Source organism: Salmo salar, chromosome 29, assembly GCF_965601325.2.
Source record: "Salmo salar chromosome 29, fSalSal1, whole genome shotgun sequence".
Classification (NCBI taxonomy): Eukaryota; Metazoa; Chordata; class Actinopteri; order Salmoniformes; family Salmonidae; genus Salmo; species Salmo salar.
In genome coordinates, this window is record NC_138319.1 from 37929263 (window position 1) to 37949003 (window position 19741).

Sequence of the window (19741 nt, forward strand, 5' to 3'; positions counted from 1 at the left end):
TATAGTATAGTAGAGTCAAGCAGAGTTTAGCATAGTAGAGTAGAGTTTAGTATAGTTTACTATAGTAGAGTTTAGCATAGTAAAGTCGCGTTTAGTATAGTATAGTTTAGTATAGTAAAGTTTAGTATAGTAGAGTCAAGTAGAGTTTAGCATAGTAGAGTAGAGTTTAGTAGAGTTTAGTATAGTATAGTAGAGTTTAGTATAGTATAGCCAAGAAGTGTTTAGTATAGTAGAATTTAGTAGAGTTTAGTATAGTAAAGTTTAGTAGAGTATAGTCAAGTACAGTTTAGTATAGTAGAGATTAGTATATATATTAAAGTCGAGTTTAGTATAGTAAAGTAGAGTTTACTATAGTAAAGTTTAGTGTAGTAGAGTATAGTAAAGTAGAGTTTATGATAGTAGAGTTTAGTATAGTAAAGTAAAGTAGAGTTTAGTATTGTAAAGTGTAGTATAGTAGAGTTTATTATAGTATTGCCAAGTAAAGTAGAGTTTAGTAGAGTTTAGTATAGTAAAGTAGAGTAGAGTTTAGTAGAGTAGAGTAGAGTTTAGTAGAGTTTAGTAGATTTAGCATAGTAAAGTAGAGTAGAGTTTAGTAGATTTAGCATAGTAAAGTAGAGTAGAGTTTAGTAGATTTAGCATAGTAAAGTAGAGTAGAGTTTAGTAGATTTAGCATAGTAAAGTAGAGTAGAGTTTAGTAGAGTTTAGCATAGTAAAGTAGAGTAGAGTTTAGTAGATTTAGCATTGTAAAGACAGCTGTTCCTACCTGGGACCCAGCAGGTCAGAGGAACATTCTTTGCGTTTCCGCGACTCGACCCTTGCAGCAGGGTTCGAGGGGTTTTCACCAACGCCACTCATCCTCACTGCATATCAGCGTCTGTTATAGGGAGCACACAGAACAGAGTTTAAACTTATTTCACACAGAACAGAGTTTAGACATACAATGCATTCGGTAAGTATTCAGACCCCATCACTTCTTCCACACTTTGTTACGTTACAGCCTTATTCTAAAATGGATTAAATAAAATAAAAAAATAAAAATGTATCTACACACAATACCCCATAATGACATCACAATACCCCATAATGACATCACAATAGCCCATAATGACATCACAATATCCCATAATGACAAAATGTAAACAGGTTTTTAGAAATGTTACAAAATGTATTAAACATAAATAAAACTGAAATAAGTATTCAGACCCTTTGCTATGAGACTCGAAATTGAGCTCAGGTGCATCCTGCTCCATTGATCTTCCTTGAGATGTTTCTACAACTTGGAATCCACCTGTGGTAAATTCAATTGATTGGACATGATTTGGAAAGGCACACACCTGTCTATATAAGGTCCCACAGTTGACAGTGCATGTCAGAGCCAAAACCAAGTCATGAGGTCGAAGGAATTGTCCATAGAGCTCTGAGACAGGATTGTGTCGAGGCCCAGATCTGGGGAAGGTACCAAAACATTTCTGCAGCATTGAAGGTCCCCAAGAACACAGTGGCCTCCATCATTCTTAAATGGAAGAAGTTTGGAGCCACCAAGACTCATCCTAGAGCTGGCCTCCCAGCCAAACTGAGCAATCTGGGGAGAAGGGCCTTGGTCAGGGAGGTGACCAAGAACCCGATGGTAAGTCTGACAGATCTCTAGAGTTCCTCTGTGGAGATGGGAGAACCTTCCAGAAGGACAACCATCTCTGCAGCACTCCAACAATCAGGCCTTTATGGTAAAGTGGCCAGATGGAAGCCACTCCTCAGTAAAAGGCACATGACAGCCCTCTTGGAGTTTGCCAAAAGACACCTAAAGACTCTCAGACCATGAAACCAAGATTGAACTCTTTGGCCTAAATGCCAAGCGTCACGTCTGGAGGAAACCTGGCACCATCCCTACGGTGAAGCATGGTGGTGGCAACATCATGCTGTGGGGATGTTTTTCAGCGGCAGGGACTGGGAAACTAGTCAGGATCGAGGGAAAGATGAACGGAGTAAAGTACAGAGAGATCCTTGATGAAAACCTGCTCCAGAGCGCTCAGGACCTCAGACTGGGGTGAAGGTTCACCTTCCAACAGGACAGCGACCCTAAGCACACAGCCAAGACAATGCAGGAGTGGCTTCGGGACAAGTCTCTGAATGTCCTTGAGTGGCGCAGCCAGAGCCTGGACTTGAACCTGATCAAACATCTCTGGAGAGACCTGAAAATAGCTGTGCAGCGACGCTCCCTATCCAACCTGACAGAGCTTGAGAGGATCTGCAGAGAAGAATTGGAGAAACTCCCCAAATACACGTGTCCCAAGCTTGTAGCGTCATACCCAAGAAGACTTAAGGCTGTAATTGCTGCCAAAGGAGCTTCAACAAAGTACTGAGTAAAGGGACTGAATACTTATGTAAATGCAATATTTCATAAAAAAAAAAAAAACTGTTTTATACATTTGCAAACATTTCTAAAAACCTGTTTTGGTTTGTCATTATGGGGTATTGTGTGTAGTAGATTGATGAGGAAAAAAAACAGAACTAATTCATCCATTTTAGAATAAGGCTGTAACGTAACAAAATGTGGAAAAAGTCAAGGGGTCTGAATACTTTCTGAATGCTCTGTATCACAAACAGAACAGAGATATAGCAAGACAACATTGTACAAGTGACAGATAACACCAGTGATCAGTTATGGGGGTAGTCTGACTGAGCGCCAAAGTGAAAGGGAATCTTAGACTCATCACCAAGTGAACTCTCTGTTGGGCTATGAGGGGCTCACACACACACACACACACACACACACACACACACACACACACACACACACACACACACACACACACACACACACACACACACACACACACACACACACACACACACACACACACACACACACACACACGTGCCCCAACGCTGGTGGCACTGGTTGATCCAACGCAGGAGGAACGAGTGAAAGTGGAGCGGAGAAACAGATTCAATTATTTCCTTGTGATGGTGCCACTCTCCCCAGAGAGACTGAAACGAGAGCGCTGAGTGAGAAAGAGCGAGATGGAAAGAGAGATGAAGAGACTGGGGAGACAGTGAGAGCTCCCCACTCACCCCAATAACTGTGTGCTCAGCTACAGTGACGAAAGTGAGACAGTTTGTGGACTGAGGAGAGAGTGAGACAGTTTGTTGACTGAGGAGAGAGTGAGACAGTTTGTTGACTGAGGACAGAGTGAGACAGTTTGTTGACTGAGGAGAGAGTGAGACAGTTTGTTGACTGAGGACAGAGTGAGACAGTTTGTTGACTGAGGACAGAGTGAGACAGTTTGTTGACTGAGGAGAGAGTGAGACAGTTTGTTGACTGAGGAGAGAGTGAGACAGTTTGTTGACTGAGGAGAGAGTGAGACAGTTTGTTGACTGAGGAGAGAGTGAGACAGTTTGTTGACTGAGGAGAGAGTGAGACAGTTTGTTGACTGAGGACAGAGTGAGACAGTTTGTTGACTGAGGAGTGAGACAGTTTGTTGACTGAGGAGTGAGACAGTTTGCTGCCTGAGTTTCTAAACACTTTATTTCAGAATCTCTCTTAACTTTGTCCCCTCAATAAGTGCCCCCCTTTAAATCTAAGGTGACAAGCAAAGCTCTAATCGACTCTAAGCAGGGATGTTCAACGCCAGTCCAGGAGGTTCCAAACACTTGTGTTTTTTGTTTCTACCTGGTAGTAAATTGCACTCTGGTGTCCCAGGTCTGAATTAGTCCATTATTAGAAGGAGAGGAAGGAAAACCAGAAGTGTTTTGACCCTCCAGGACTGACAATTAACAGCCCTGCCTCCCACCACTGGCCTGAGTGTCGTGTCGGCATGCCTTGACCTTAACGATTCAATAAGCAATTATTGACAGCTGATGTCTTTTTTAATAACCAGCCGGCAGCAAGATGGGGTCTGCTGCTCGGTAATAAGACCGGGAAGTTACCGTCTGCTGCTCGGTAATAAGACCGGGAGGTTACCGTCTGCTGCTCGGTAATACGACCGGGAGGTTACCGTCTGCTGCTCGGTAATACGACCGGGAGGTTACCGTCTGCTGCTCGGTAATACGACCGGGAGGTTACCGTCTGCTGCACGGTAATACGACCGGGAGGTTACCGTCTGCTGCACGGTAATACGACCGGGAGGTTACCGTCTGCTGCACGGTAATACGACCTGGAGGTTACCGTCTGCTGCTCGGTAATAAGACCTGGAGGTTACCGTCTGCTGCTCGGTAATACGACCTGGAGGTTACCGTCTGCTGCTCGGTAATACGACCTGGAGGTTACCGTCTGCTGCTCGGTAATACGACCTGGAGGTTACCGTCTGCTGCTCGGTAATACGACCGGGAGGTTACCGTCTGCTGCTCGGTAATACGACCTGGAGGTTACCGTCTGCTGCTCGGTAATACGACCGGGAGGTTACCGTCTGCTGCTCGGTAATACGACCTGGAGGTTACCGTCTGCTGCACGGTAATACGACCGGGAGGTTACCGTCTGCTGCACGGTAATACGACCGGGAGGTTACCGTCTGCTGCACGGTAATACGACCTGGAGGTTACCGTCTGCTGCTCGGTAATACGACCGGGAGGTTACCGTCTGCTGCACGGTAATCCGACCGGGAGGTTACCGTCTGCTGCTCGGTAATACGACCGGGAGGTTACCGTCTGCTGCACGGTAATACGACCTGGAGGTTACCGTCTGCTGCTCGGTAATACGACCTGGAGGTTACCGTCTGCTGCTCGGTAATACGACCGGGAGGTTACCGTCTGCTGCACGGTAATCCGACCGGGAGGTTACCGTCTGCTGCACGGTAATCCGACCGGGAGGTTACCGTCTGCTGCTCGGTAATACGACCGGGAGGTTACCGTCTGCTGCACGGTAATATGACCTGGAGGTTACCGTCTGTTGCTCGGTAATCCGACCGGGAGGTTACCGTCTGCTGCTCGGTAATAAGACCTGGAGGTTACCGTCTGCTGCACGGTAATAAGACCGGGAGGTTACCGTCTGCTGCTCGGTAATACGACCTGGAGGTTACCGTCTGCTGCACGGTAATACGACCTGGAGGTTACAGTCTGCTGCACGGTAATACGACCTGGAGGTTACCGTCTGCTGCACGGTAATACGACCTGGAGGTTACCGTCTGCTGCTCGGTAATACGACCTGGAGGTTACCGTCTGCTGCTCGGTAATACGACCTGGAGGTTACCGTCTGCTGCTCGGTAATAAGACCTGGAGGTTACCGTCTGCTGCACGGTAATAAGACCGGGAGGTTACCGTCTGCTGCTCGGTAATAAGACCGGGAGGTTACCGTCTGCTGCTCGGTAATACGACCGGGAGGTTACCGTCTGCTGCTCGGTAATACGACCGGGAGGTTACCGTCTGCTGCTCGGTAATACGACCGGGAGGTTACCGTCTGCTGCACGGTAATACGACCGGGAGGTTACCGTCTGCTGCTCGGTAATACGACCTGGAGGTTACCGTCTGCTGCTCGGTAATACGACCTGGAGGTTACCGTCTGCTGCTCGGTAATACGACCTGGAGGTTACCGTCTGCTGCTCGGTAATACGACCTGGAGGTTACCGTCTGCTGCTCGGTAATACGACCTGGAGGTTACCGTCTGCGGCTCGGTAATACGACCGGGAGGTTACCGTCTGCTGCACGGTAATACGACCGGGAGGTTACCGTCTGCTGCTCGGTAATACGACCGGGAGGTTACCGTCTGCTGCTCGGTAATACGACCTGGAGGTTACCGTCTGCTGCACGGTAATACGACCGGGAGGTTACCGTCTGCTGCACGGTAATACGACCGGGAGGTTACCGTCTGCTGCACGGTAATACGACCTGGAGGTTACCGTCTGCTGCTCGGTAATACGACCTGGAGGTTACCGTCTGCTGCTCGGTAATACGACCGGGAGGTTACCGTCTGCTGCACGGTAATACGACCGGGAGGATACCGTCTGCTGCACGGTAATCCGACCGGGAGGTTACCGTCTGCTGCTCGGTAATACGACCGGGAGGTTACCGTCTGCTGCACGGTAATACGACCTGGAGGTTACCGTCTGCTGCTCGGTAATACGACCTGGAGGTTACCGTCTGCTGCTCGGTAATACGACCTGGAGGTTACCGTCTGCTGCTCGGTAATACGACCTGGAGGTTACCGTCTGCTGCTCGGTAATACGACCTGGAGGTTACCGTCTGCTGCTCGGTAATACGACCGGGAGGTTACCGTCTGCTGCACGGTAATACGACCGGGAGGTTACCGTCTGCTGCTCGGTAATACGACCGGGAGGTTACCGTCTGCTGCTCGGTAATACGACCTGGAGGTTACCGTCTGCTGCACGGTAATACGACCGGGAGGTTACCGTCTGCTGCACGGTAATACGACCGGGAGGTTACCGTCTGCTGCACGGTAATACGACCGGGAGGTTACCGTCTGCTGCTCGGTAATACGACCTGGAGGTTACCGTCTGCTGCTCGGTAATACGACCGGGAGGTTACCGTCTGCTGCACGGTAATACGACCGGGAGGTTACCGTCTGCTGCACGGTAATCCGACCGGGAGGTTACCGTCTGCTGCTCGGTAATACGACCGGGAGGTTACCGTCTGCTGCACGGTAATACGACCTGGAGGTTACCGTCTGCTGCTCGGTAATCCGACCTGGAGGTTACCGTCTGCTGCTCGGTAATACGACCTGGAGGTTACCGTCTGCTGCACGGTAATACGACCTGGAGGTTACCGTCTGCTGCTCGGTAATACGACCTGGAGGTTACCGTCTGCTGCTCGGTAATACGACCTGGAGGTTACCATCTGCTGCACGGTAATACGACCGGGAGGTTACCGTCTGCTGCTCGGTAATACGACCTGGAGGTTACCGTCTGCTGCACGGTAATACGACCTGGAGGTTACCGTCTGCTGCACGGTAATACGACCTGGAGGTTACCATCTGCTGCACGGTAATACGACCGGGAGGTTACCGTCTGCTGCTCGGTAATGCGACCTGGAGGTTACCGTCTGCTGCTCGGTGGATGAGTGTGAGAGCATTTTTTTTGTTTTTGCCCTTTTTGATATTCTCTATTTTTGCATAATTTTGATATTGAATGTTCTCAGATCTTCAACCAAAACCGTAACGGCAACCTGAGTTTACAAATAACAAAAACAATCCATATTTATTTATGTATTTATTTAAATTAACAAAGTTATGCAATTTCCTGTGTGAAAAAGTAATTGCCTCCTTAACACTCAATAACTGGTTGTTCCACATTTAGCTGCAATGACTCCAACCAAACACTTCCTGTAGTTGTTGATCAGTCTCTCTGATCTCTGCCTTAAATCGACATCCACGTCTTTGGCGCCCGGAGGAACAGCGGGTTAACTGCCTTGTTCAGGGGCAGAACAACAGATTTTTACCTTGTCAACTCAGGGATTCGATCTAGCAACCTTTCGGTTACTGGTCCAATGCTCTAACCACTAGGCTACCTGCCGCCTCTACGCTCTAACCACTAGGCTACCTGCCGCCTCCACGCTCTAACCACTAGGCTACCTGCCGCCTCTACGCTCTAACCACTAGGCTACCTGCCGCCTCTACGCTCTAACCACTAGGCTACCTGCCGCCTCTACGCTCTAACCACTAGGCTACCTGCCGCCTCTACGCTCTAACCACTAGGCTACCTGCCGCCTCTACGCTCTAACCACTAGGCTACCTGCCGCCTCTACGCTCTAACCACTAGGCTACCTGCCGCCTCTACGCTCTAACCACTAGGCTACCTGCCACCTCTACACTCTAACCACTAGGCTACCTGCCACCTAAAAACTCTAACCACTAGGCTACCAGCCACCTCTACACTCTAACCACTAGGCTACCTGCCACCTCTACACTCTAACCACTAGGCTACCTGCCGCCTCTACACTATAACCACTAGGCTACCTGCCGCCTCTACACTCTAACCACTAGGCTACCTGCCGCCTCTACGCTCTAACCACTAGGCTACCTGCCGCCTCTACGCTCTAACCACTAGGCTACCTGCCGCCTCTACGCTCTAACCACTAGGCTACCTGCCGCCTCTACACTCTAACCACTAGGCTACCTACCGCCTCTACACTCTAACCACTAGGCTACCTGCCGCCTCTACACTCTAACCACTAGGCTACCTGCCGCCTCTACACTCTAACCACTAGGCTACCTGCCACCTCTACGCTCTAACCACTAGGCTACCTGCCGCCTCTACACTCTAACCACTAGGCTACCTGCCGCCTCTACACTCTAACCACTAGGCTACCTGCCGCCTCTACACTCTAACCACTAGGCTACCTGCCGCCTCTACACTCTAACCACTAGGCTACCTGCCGCCTCTACACTCTAACCACTAGGCTACCTGCCGTTCTATACAGAGCTGCTTTAACTCAGCGACATAATGACACTAAGAATGTTTACATATCTCATCTCATATGTATATACTGTATCCTTCACTATCCATTCTTTACTATCTATTGCATCTTAGCCGCTCTGTCGCTGCTCATCCATATATTTTATACTTATATATTCTCATCCCATTCCTTTACTAGATTATGTGTATTAGGTTTTGCTGTGGAATTGTTAGATATTATCTGTTAGAGATTCCTACACTGTCAGATCTAGAAGCACAAGCATTTCACTACACTCGCATTAACATCTGCTAACCACGTGGTATCTGACCAATAACATTTGATTTGTGTTTTTTTCAAAACACAAACTACTCATTTCAAGTCCTGCCACATCATCACCATTTGGGATTAGGTCTGGACATTGACTAGGCCGTTCCAAAACTTCAAATGTGTTACTTTTTAAACATTTTCATGTAGACTTGACTGTGTTTTCAAAGTCTAGACATAATCCCAATTGAGATGATGTGGCAGGACTTGAAATGAGCAGTTTGTGCTTAAAAACCAACAAATATTGCTGAGTTTAAGCAGTTTCGCATGGAAGAGAGTGGGGCAAAATTCCTCCACAGCGACGTGAGAGACTGATCAATAACTACAGGAAGTGGTTGGTTGGAGTCATTGCAGCTAAAAGGTGGAACAACCAGTCACTGAGTGTTAAGAAGGCAACTTACTTTTTCACACAAGGGGCATTGTGGGTGTTGCATAACTTAGTTTATGAAGTAAAATGAAATAAGTCATTGTTGTGTTATTTTCTTCACTCGGGATCACTTTATACGATCTTCAGCCAATATCAGATAACATTTAGTATGAGAAATATGCAAAAGTAGAGAACATTTGAAAGGGGGGGGGGGGATACTTTTTCACAGCACTGTATACTGAGGTGTCTCCTCTCCGTACAGTCGTTCATCCAGCGACCGTAGTAGATTTTCTGGTTCAGTCCTACCAGACAGGTCAGTGAGGTACTAGAGAGAGGGAGAGAGAGAGGTGGGGAGTGCAATGACAGCTAGGGAAAGAGCTAGGGAAAGAGCTAGGGAAAGAGCTAGGGAAAGAGCTAGGGAAAGAGCTAGGGAAAGAGCTAGGGAGAAACGAGTGAGGAGAGAAACAGCCAGACAGCCAGACCGGTGCAGTACAGTGTGTTGTGTTAAACTCTGAGCCACAGTTAACCATGGTAACGGCCACAGCACACTGTGTTCTGTTCTCAACCATTACATAAGACTGAACAGCACAGAACAGCAGCACTATAAGACGGCTCAGCTAGCGTTAGCCTAGCGTAGCGCCAGCCAGCACATGTCAAAAGGGAGGAGTTACCCATTGCTCTAGCTAGCTCCAATCTCCCTGCTGGATTGCATTGGCCTACTTAAGCCTAATGACAGCAGGGTCTGTGTTGCAGCAATAAGTGAAATCAAAGCTGTGGAGATGCAGAGAGATGCAGAGAGAGAGAGGCAGAGAGAGAGAGAGAGAGAGAGAGCGAGAGAGAGAGAGCTGCAGAGAGAGAGAGAGAGAGAGAGAGAGAGAGATGCAGAGAGAGAGAGAGAGATGCAGAGAGAGAGAGAGAGAGATGCAGAGAGAGAGAGAGATGCAGAGAGAGAGAGAGATGCAGAGAGAGAGAGAGAGAGAGAGAGATGCAGAGAGAGAGAGATGCAGAGAGAGGAGAGAGAGATGCAGAGAGAGAGAGAGATGCAGAGAGAGAGAGAGAGAGATGCAGAGAGAGAGAGAGAGAGAGAGAGATGCAGAGAGAGAGAGAGAGATGCAGAGAGAGAGAGAGAGAGATGCAGAGAGAGAGAGAGAGAGAGAGAGAGAGAGATGCAGAGAGAGAGATGCAGAGAGAGGCAGATGCAGAGAGAGGCAGAGAGAGAGGGGGGGCAGAGAGAGAGAGAGAGAGAGAGAGCTGCAGAGAGAGAGAGAGAGAGAGATGCAGAGAGAGAGAGAGAGAGAGAGATGCAGAGAGAGAGAGAGAGATGCAGAGAGAGAGAGAGATGCAGAGAGAGAGAGAGAGAGAGAGAGAGAGAGAGACAGAGCGAGAGAGAGAGAGAGAGAGAGAGAGAGAGAGAGAGAGAGAGAGAGAGAGAGAGAGACACAGAGAGAGAGAGAGAGAGAGAGAGAGAGAGAGAGAGAGAGAGAGAGAGAGAGAGAAAACCTGGCTGCCCAGAGAGGACAGGCTGTGCTCACTCTGCTCCAGGGGAGAGGTAGACCTAAGAGAACATTAATTTCCCCAAATTATCATTCTGTACAAAGAATTTGAAACTATACAAGATGAAGAAAAAATGTAGTATTTATTGGGTGAAAAGCCAAATATGTGTCCTCCTGCCACAACCTGAGGGATAGCCAAATATGTGTCCTCCTGCCACAACCTGAGGGATAGACAAATATGTGTCCTCCTGCCACAACCTGAGGGATAGCCAAATATGTGTCCTCCTGCCACAACCTGAGGGATAGCCAGTGAAAAGCCAAATATGTGTCCTCCTGCCACAACCTGAGGGATAGCCAGTGAAAAGCCAAATATGTGTCCTCCTGCCACAACCTGAGGGATAGCCAGTGAAAAGCCAAATATGTGTCCTCCTGCCACAACCTGAGGGATAGCCAGTGAAAAGCCAAATATGTGTCCTCCTGCCACAACCTGAGGGATAGCCAGTGAAAAGTGCAATGTAATGTCAATAAAATGTCCCATTTAGTTTTGTCTTTCATACCAGGTCATGTGTCTTCTCAGTCAGGTTGAGACTGGTCTACTACTATTGCTGTAATGTATTATTCTCATTAATATTGTTGTTGTAGTTGCTAATAATGGTAATCCCATTTCCACTACTACTAGTATTATTGCTGTTGGTCACATCATTCTTGTTAAATGTATACTTTGACAATGTAAGTAATTTAACTTGCCATGTCAAAGTCTATTGAATTGAATTGAGAGGCAGAAAAGGGGACGGAGAGAGAGAGAATTGCATTACTGTGAAGGGGACAAACAGTTCTTTAACAGATTGATGGCTTTGAATATGCCACCAGTGAACAAGGACAGACATTATTGCAGAGCCAGGAGCCTCATCGCAGAGCCAGGAGCCTCATCGCAGAGCCTCATCGCAGAGCCAGGAGCCTCATCGCAGAGCCAGGAACCTCATCGCAGAGCCATGAGCCTCATCTGCATCCCTTATGACACCCTTCACCCTATTTAGTGCTTTACTTTTGCCCAGGACTCATAAGGAATACGGTGTCATTTAGGACCAAGCCAGGATCATTGTGTGAACTGTGAGTGACAAGACACTGATCCACAACAACGCTATGGAGTAGTGATGATTGCCATGAGGGTGTCTCTGCATGTCCTACTGCTGCTCTCAGGGTCTCTGCATGTCCTACTGCTGCTCTCGGTGTCTCTGCATGTCCTACTGCTGCTCTCAGGGTCTCTGCATGTCCTACTGCTGCTCTCAGGGTCTCTGCATGTCCTACTGCTGCTCTCAGGGTCTCTGCATGTCCTACTGCTGCTCTCAGGGTCTCTGCATGTCCTACTGCTGCTCTCGGTGTCTCTGCATGTCCTACTGCTGCTCTCAGGGTCTCTGCATGTCCCACTGCTGCTCTCAGGGTCTCTGCATGTCCTACTGCTGCTCTCAGGGTCTCTGCATGTCCTACTGCTGCTCTCAGGGTCTCTGCATGTCCCACTGCTGCTCTCAGGGTCTCTGCATGTCTCACTGCTGCTCTCAGGGTCTCTGCATGTCCCACTGCTGCTCTCAGGGTCTCTGCATGTCCTACTGCTGCTCTCAGGGTCTCTGCATGTCCCACTGCTGCTCTCAGGGTCTCTGCATGTCCTACTGCTGCTCTCAGGGTCTCTGCATGTCCTACTGCTGCTCTCAGGGTCTCTGCATGTCCTACTGCTGCTCTCAGGGTCTCTGCATGTCCTACTGCTGCTCTCGGTGTCTCTGCATATCCTACTGCTGCTCTCGGGGTCTCTGCATGTCCTACTGCTGCTCTCGGGGTCTCTGCATGTCCTACTGCTGCTCTCGGGGTCTGCTTGGTGTCCTTGGTGTTGAGCTGCTTAGTGTCGGCCTGCTTAGCGTCGGCCTGCTTAGTGTCGGCCTGCTTAGCGTCGGCCTGCTTAGCGTCGGCCTGCTTAGCGTTCTTAGTGTCGGCCTGCTTAGCGTTCTTAGTGTCGGCCTGCTTAGTGTCGGCCTGCTTAGCGTCGGCCTGCTTAGCGTCGGCCTGCTTAGCGTCGGCCTGCTTAGCGTTCTTAGCGTTGGCCTGCTTAGCGTTGAGCTGCTTAGCGTTGGCCTGCTTAGCGTTGGCCTGCTTAGCGTTGGCCTGCTTAGCGTTGGCCTGCTTAGCGTTGAGCTGCTTAGCGTTGAGCTGCTTAGCGTTGGCCTGCTTAGCGTTGAGCTGCTTGCAGAATATCCTTCTAGAGCGATTGATTGGTATTCTTACATTAGCGAGGCTGTACATCACTCAAGTCATTTAATGTGATATGCAACATTAGCATCTCCCCACCTCTAAATGACCATCCATCAGAGTAGCTGCATATGAACCAGCCATAACATTGTCCATCGCTATTACTTTTAACACACAATCTGATTCGCAGAGTCCCTCTCCCAATCAGAGCGAGTCACTATATTCCCATTGATTCTGATTGGCTGTTACCATCCTTCCCAGCCTGTAGTACTTTGAGCTGTTGAATTTTATTGGCTGTTGCCATCCCTACAGCATGTAAGTGCTTTGGACGGTTGGATATGATTGGTTGCCTGGTTCTCATTGACCTTAGCGGCCCCTGTTCAGGCACCGTCTGTGTGCGTGTGTGAGTGTGTGTGTGAGAGACCATCGTAACTTAACGCCACCCTGACAATGACAGCCGGCACATCTCAATGGCACCACTACACACACACACACACACACACACACACACACACACACACACACACACACACACACACACACACACACACACACACACACACACACACACACACACACACACACACACTCTAGTCTCTATACAGGGTCCTGTGACATGCCATCTCTAATCCTCCAGGATGTCCTCTGCTCTGTCAGAGGGCTTCTATTAACAGCAGGGCGTATGTCATCGATTCAATTATGTCATCAACGTATGTCATTGACTCGATCTGATACAGTGATGCATTGTGGATAGCAGAATGATGGCGCCGGACTCTGCCGTCTTATCGGCTCTTAACCAACCATGCTATTCTTTTTTTTTTTTCTTTCTTGTTGTTCGTAACTTGTTTTGTACATAATGTTGCTGCTACCGTCTCTTATGACCGAAAAGAGCTTCTGGACATCAGAACTGGGACTGCTCACCTCAAACTGGACGAAGAGTTCTTCTTCAAATGAGTCGGACGGGAAGGATATACTACAAACACCCGGCCAGGCCCAGATCCCCGTGATTCGCTGGAGAAGAAAACTGAGATTTCGCGGGAAAGAGATCAAGGTGCCTTGTGAAGATCAGGCAACGAGTGGCTAATCTGCCTTTGCCTTCCCTTCCTGCTAGCTAATGTTCAATCGCTGGAAAATAAAAGGGATGAACTGAAAGCCTGTTTATCCTACCGACAGGACATTAAAAACTGTAACATCTTATGTTTCACCAAGTCGTGGGTGAACGACGACATTAAGAACATACAGCTGGCAGGTTATTCACTCTATCGGCAGGACAGAACAGCAGCCTCCGGTAAGACACGGGGCGGGGGCCTATGCATTTATGTAAACAACAGCTGGTGCCAGATATCTAAGGAAGTCTCAAGGTTTTGCTCGCCTGAGGTTGAGTATCTCATGATAAGCTGTAGACCACACTACCTACCTAGAGAGTTTTCATATGTATTCTTTGTAGCTGTTTACATACCACTATAGTCAGAGGCTGGCACTAAGACAGCATTGAATGAGCTGTATTCCACAATAAGCAAACAAGAAAACGCTCACCCAGAGGCGGCACTCCCAGTAGCCGTGGGACTTTAATGCAGGGAAACTTAAATCTGTTTTATCAAATTTCTATCAGCATGTTAAATGTGCAACCAGCGGGGAAAAAAACAACTCTTGACCACCTTTACTCCACAAAGATGCGTACAAAGCTCTCCCTCGCCCTTCAATTGGCAAATCGGAAAATAATTCTATCCTCCTGATTCCTGCTTACGAGCAAAAATTTAAGCAGGAAGCACCAGTGACTCGGTCTATAAAAAATGTGGTCAGATGAAGCAGATGCTAAAACGACAGGACTGTTTTGCTATCACAGATTGGAACATGTTCTGGGATTCTTCCGATGGCATTGAGGAGTACACCACATCAGTCACTGGCTTTATGAATAAGTGCATCGATGACGTCGTCCCCACAGTGACCGTACGTACATACCACAACCAGAAGTCATGGATTACAGACAACATCCGCACTGAGCTAAAGGCTCGAGCTGCCGCTTTCAAGGAGCGGGACTCTAACCCAGAAGCTTATAAGAAATCCTGCTATGACCTCCCACGAACCATCAAACAGGCAAAGCATCAGTACAGGACTAAGATCGAATTGTACTACACCGGCTCCGACGCTCGTCGGATGTGGCAGGCCTAAATGACTACCGACCCCTAGCACTCACGTCAGTAGCCATGAAGTGCTTTGAAAGGCTGGTCATGGTTCACATCAACACCATTATCCCAGAAACCCTAGACCCACTCCAATTTGCATACTGCCCCAACAGATCCACAGATGATGCAATCTCTATTGCACTCCACACTGCCCTTTCCCACCTGGACAAAAGGGACACCTATGTGAGAATGCTGATCATTGACTACAGCTTAGCGTTCAACACCATAGTGCCCTCAAAGCTCATCACTAAGCTAAGGATCCTGGGACTAAACACCTCCCTCTGCAACTGGATCCTGGACTTCCTGACGGGCCGCCCCCAGGTGGTGAGGGTAGTTAACAACACATCTGCCACACTGATCCTCAACATGGGGGCCCCTCAGGGGTACGTGCTCAGTCCCCTCCTGTACTCCCTGTTCACTCATGACTGCACGGCCAGGCACGACTCCAACACCATCATTAAGTTTGTTGATGAGAAAAGTGGTAGGCCTGATCACCAACAACGATGAGACAGCCTATAGGGAGGAGGTCAGAGACCTGACCATGTGGTGCCAGTACAACAACCTCTCCCTCAACGTAATCAAAACAACGGAGATGATTGTGGACTACAGGAAAAGGAGGACCAGGCACGCCGCCATTCTCATCGACGGGCCTGTAGTGGAGCAGGTTGAGAGGTTCAAGTTCCTTGGTGTCCACATCACCAACAAACTAACATTGTCCAAACACACCAAGACAGTTGTGAAGAGGGCACAACAAAACCTATTCCCCCTCAGGAGATTGAAAAGATTTGGCATGGGTCCTCAGATCCTCAAAAGGTTTTACAGCTGCACCATCGAGAGCATCCTGACGGGTTACATCGCTGCATGGTATGGCAACTGCTCGGCCTCCGACCGCAAGGCACTACAGAGGGTAGTGCGTACGGCCCAGTACAACACTGGGGCCAAGCTTCCTGCCATCCAGGACCTCTATACCAGGCGGTGTCAGAGTAAGGCCCTAAAAATTGTCAAAGACTCCAGCCACCCAAGTCATAGACAGTTCTCTCTGCTACTGCATGGCAAGCGGTACCGGAGCGCCAAGTCTAGGTCCAAGAGGCTCCTAAAATAGTTTATACGCCCAAGCCATAAGACTCCTGAACATCTAATCAAATGGCTACCCAGACTATTTGCATTGTTGACCCTTCAATCCCCCCCCCCCCCCCCCCCCCCCCCCCGGAACGCTGCTGCTACTCTCTGTTATTATCTATGCATAGTCACTTTCATAACTCCACCTACATGTACATATTACCTCAATTATCTCAACTAACCGGTGCCCCCGCACATTGGCTCTGTACCAGTACCCCGTCTCTAGCCCTGCTATTGTTATTTAGTGCTGCTCTTTAATCATTTGTTATTCTTGTTCTCTCTTACTTTAATTTTTATTTTGTATTTTCTTAAAAAACTGCATTGTTAGTTAAGGGCTTGTAAGTAAGGATTTCACCTGTTGTATTTGGCGCATGTGCGTCTTCCCTGTGGCTCAGTTGGTAGAGCATGGTGTTTGCAACGCCAGCATGGTGTGTGCAGCGCCAGGGTTATGGGTTCGATTCCCACGGGGGGCCAGTACAAAAACAAATGCATGAAATGTATGCATTCACTACTATAAGTCGCTCTGGATAAGAGCGTCTGCTAAATGACTAAAATGTAAAAAATTTAATGTGACAAATAGCCTATAGATAATTCTAATCAAATGTTAAGTGTTAAGTCTAACGTGAGGAGAGGGTTCACAGAGTTCAGCCTATTTTATACAGCAGTCATGTCATCGGACAGTACAGTCGTGGCCAAAAGTTTTGAGAATGACACAAATATAATATTAATTTTCACAAAGTTTGCTGCTTCAGTGTCTTTAGATATTTTTGTCAGATGTTACTATGGAATACTGAAGTATAATTACAAGCATTTCATAAGTGTCAAAGGCTTTTATTGACAATTACATGAAGTTGATGCAAAGAGTCAATATTTGCAGTGTTGACCCTTCTTTTTCAAGACCTCTGCAATCCGCCCTGGCATGCTGTCAATTAACTTCTGGGCCACATCCTGACTGATGGCAGCCCATTCTTGCATAATCAATGCTTGGAGTTTGTCAGAATTTGTGGGTTTTTGTTTGTCCACCCGCCTCTTGAGGATTGACCACCAGTTCCCAATGGGATTAAGGTCTGGGGAGTTTCCTTGCCATGGACCCAAAATATCTATGTTTTGTTCCCCGAGCCACTTAGTTATCACTTTTGCCTTATGGCAAGGTGCTCCATCATGCTGGAAAAGGCATTGTTCGTCACCAAACTGTTCCTGGATGGTTGGGAGAAGTTGCTCTCGGAGGATGTGTTGGTACCATTTTTTATTCATGGCTGTATTCTTAGGCAAAATTGTGAGTGAGCCCACTCCCTTGGCTGAGAAGCAACCCCACACATGAATGGTCTCAGGATGCTTTACTGTTGGCATGACACAAGACTGATGGTAGCACTCACCTTGTCTTCTCCGGACAAGCTTTTTTTCCGGATGCCCCAAACAATCGGAAAGGGATTCATCAGAGAAAATGACTTTACCCCAGTCCTCAGCAGTCCAATCCCTGTACCTTTTGCAGAGTATCAGTCTGTCCCTGATGTTTTTCCTGGAGAGAAGTGGCTTCTTTGCTGCCATTCTTGACACCAGGCCATCCTCCAAAAGTCTTCGCCTCACTGTGCTTGCAGATGCACTCACACCTGCCTGCTGCCATTTCTGAGCAAGCGCTGTACTGGTGGTGCCCCGATCCCACAGCTGAATCAACTTTAGGAGACGGTCCTGGCGCTTGCTGGAGTTTCTTGGGTGCCCTGAAGCCTTCTTCACAACAATTGAACCGCTCTCCTTGAAGTTCTTGATGATCTGATAAATGGTTGATTTAGGTGCAAATCTTACTGGCAGCAATATCCTTGCCTGTGAAGCCCTTTTTGGGCAAAGCAATGATGACGGCACGTGTTTCCTTGCAGGTAACCATGGCTGACAAAGGAAGAACAAAGATTTTTTGTGTTTTCTTTTGTCCCTAGTGGTCGGTTTTGATGGAGTAACCTGGCATCCTGCACAAACTTTGAATTTCGCCTTGACACCTACAGCACAATTACAAGGAGAGGCCTTCTCTCCACTTTTCTCCTCGCCACCATGCTTGACCTTTGGTACAAGGTTCTTACTGTGGAATGGAGTGTTTGGTTTTTGCCAGACATAACAGGACCCACGTCGTCCAAAAAGTGGTGGGAGTGTGATGGTTTTGGGGATGCTTTGCTGCCTCACGACCTGGAAGACTTGTCTTAATAGAAAGAACTAGCGATGCACAATATATCGGCGAGCATATCGGAATCGGACGACATTAGCTAAAACCCCTTACACATACACACTGTCACGAACTGGCTCGAAGCCTGTAACAAAAAGGGAAAACAACGTGGAGATAAGGACTAACAAAAATATATTTATTAACTGAGGTAACCAATATACAATTAACTATGGTGTGTGTGTAGTCAGTAATCAGCAGTGTAAGTGTGTGGTTGCGTGTATAGATGTGATAATGAGAGGTGTTGAAAGGTGCCAAAGCAAGCAAACAAACCAGCCACAAAAATGCCACAACCAAAATCCAACAGTGTGTCTGCATGGAGAGTCTCCTCAACGAATGTTGTTCTGGGATTGATAATGCACTTTTTGCACCAAAGTATGTTCATCTCTAGGAGACAGAACGCATCTCCTTCGTGAGCGGTATGACAGCTGCGTGGTCCCATGGTGTTTATACTTGCGTACTATTGTTTGTACAGATGAACGTGGTACCTTCAGGCGTTTGGAAATTGTTCCCAAGGATGAACCAGACTTGTGGAGGTCTACAATTTTTTTTTTCCTGAGGTCTTGGCTGATTTCTTTTTATTTTCCCATGATGTCAAGCAAAGAGGCACTGAGTTTGAAGGTAGGTCTTGAAATACATCTACATGTACACCTCCAATTGACTCAAATGATGTCAATTAGCCTATCAGAAGCTTCTAAAGCCATGACATAATTTTCTGGAATTTTCCAAGCTGTTTAAAGGCACAGTCAACTTAGTGTATGTAAACTTCTGACCCACTGGAATTGTGATACAGCGAATTATAAGTGAAATAATCTGTCTGTAAACAATTGTTGGAAAAATGACTTGGATCATGCACAAAGTAGATGTCCTAACCGACTTGCCAAAACTATAGTTTGTTAACAAGAAATTTGTGGAGTGGTTGAAAAAAAGAGTTTTAAATGACTCCAACCTAAGTGTATGTAAACTTCCGACTTCAACTGCAGGATATTTCACACTTCAGAATAATAAAAACCGTTCAGTCAACATATATAGGATCCACTACAGAATAACAACAACCATTCAGTCAACATATATAGGATCCACTACAGAATAACAACAACCATTCAGTCAACATATATAGGATCCACTACAGAATAACAACCATTCAGTCAACATATATAGGATCCACTACAGAATAACAACAACCATTCAGTCAACATATATAGGATCCACTACAGAATAACAACAACCATTCAGTCAACATATATAGGATCCACTACAGAATAACAACCATTCAGTCAACATATATAGGATCCACTACAGAATAACAACAACCATTCAGTCAACATATATAGGATCCACTACAGAATAACAACAACCATTCAGTCAACTGAGGAGCACACAGAGAAATATGTCACAGTCACACAATCAGTCAGACAGGCACTTCAGAAGTTATGAAAATCAATTGACTGAGTGGCATACT

The 19741-nt window shown here is 47.4% G+C and overlaps 1 protein-coding gene across 1 annotated transcript in view; it reads right to left on the bottom strand.

The window, feature by feature from the left end:
* The window catches only part of LOC106591314 (nuclear receptor coactivator 2), a 168327-nt gene that overhangs the window by 97011 nt on the left and 51575 nt on the right, over positions 1-19741 (bottom strand). The window contains 1 exon segment of the mRNA XM_082970808.1: positions 764-874. Within this exon segment, the coding sequence (XP_082826934.1) occupies positions 764-855 (92 nt within the window). The 5' untranslated portion in view covers positions 856-874.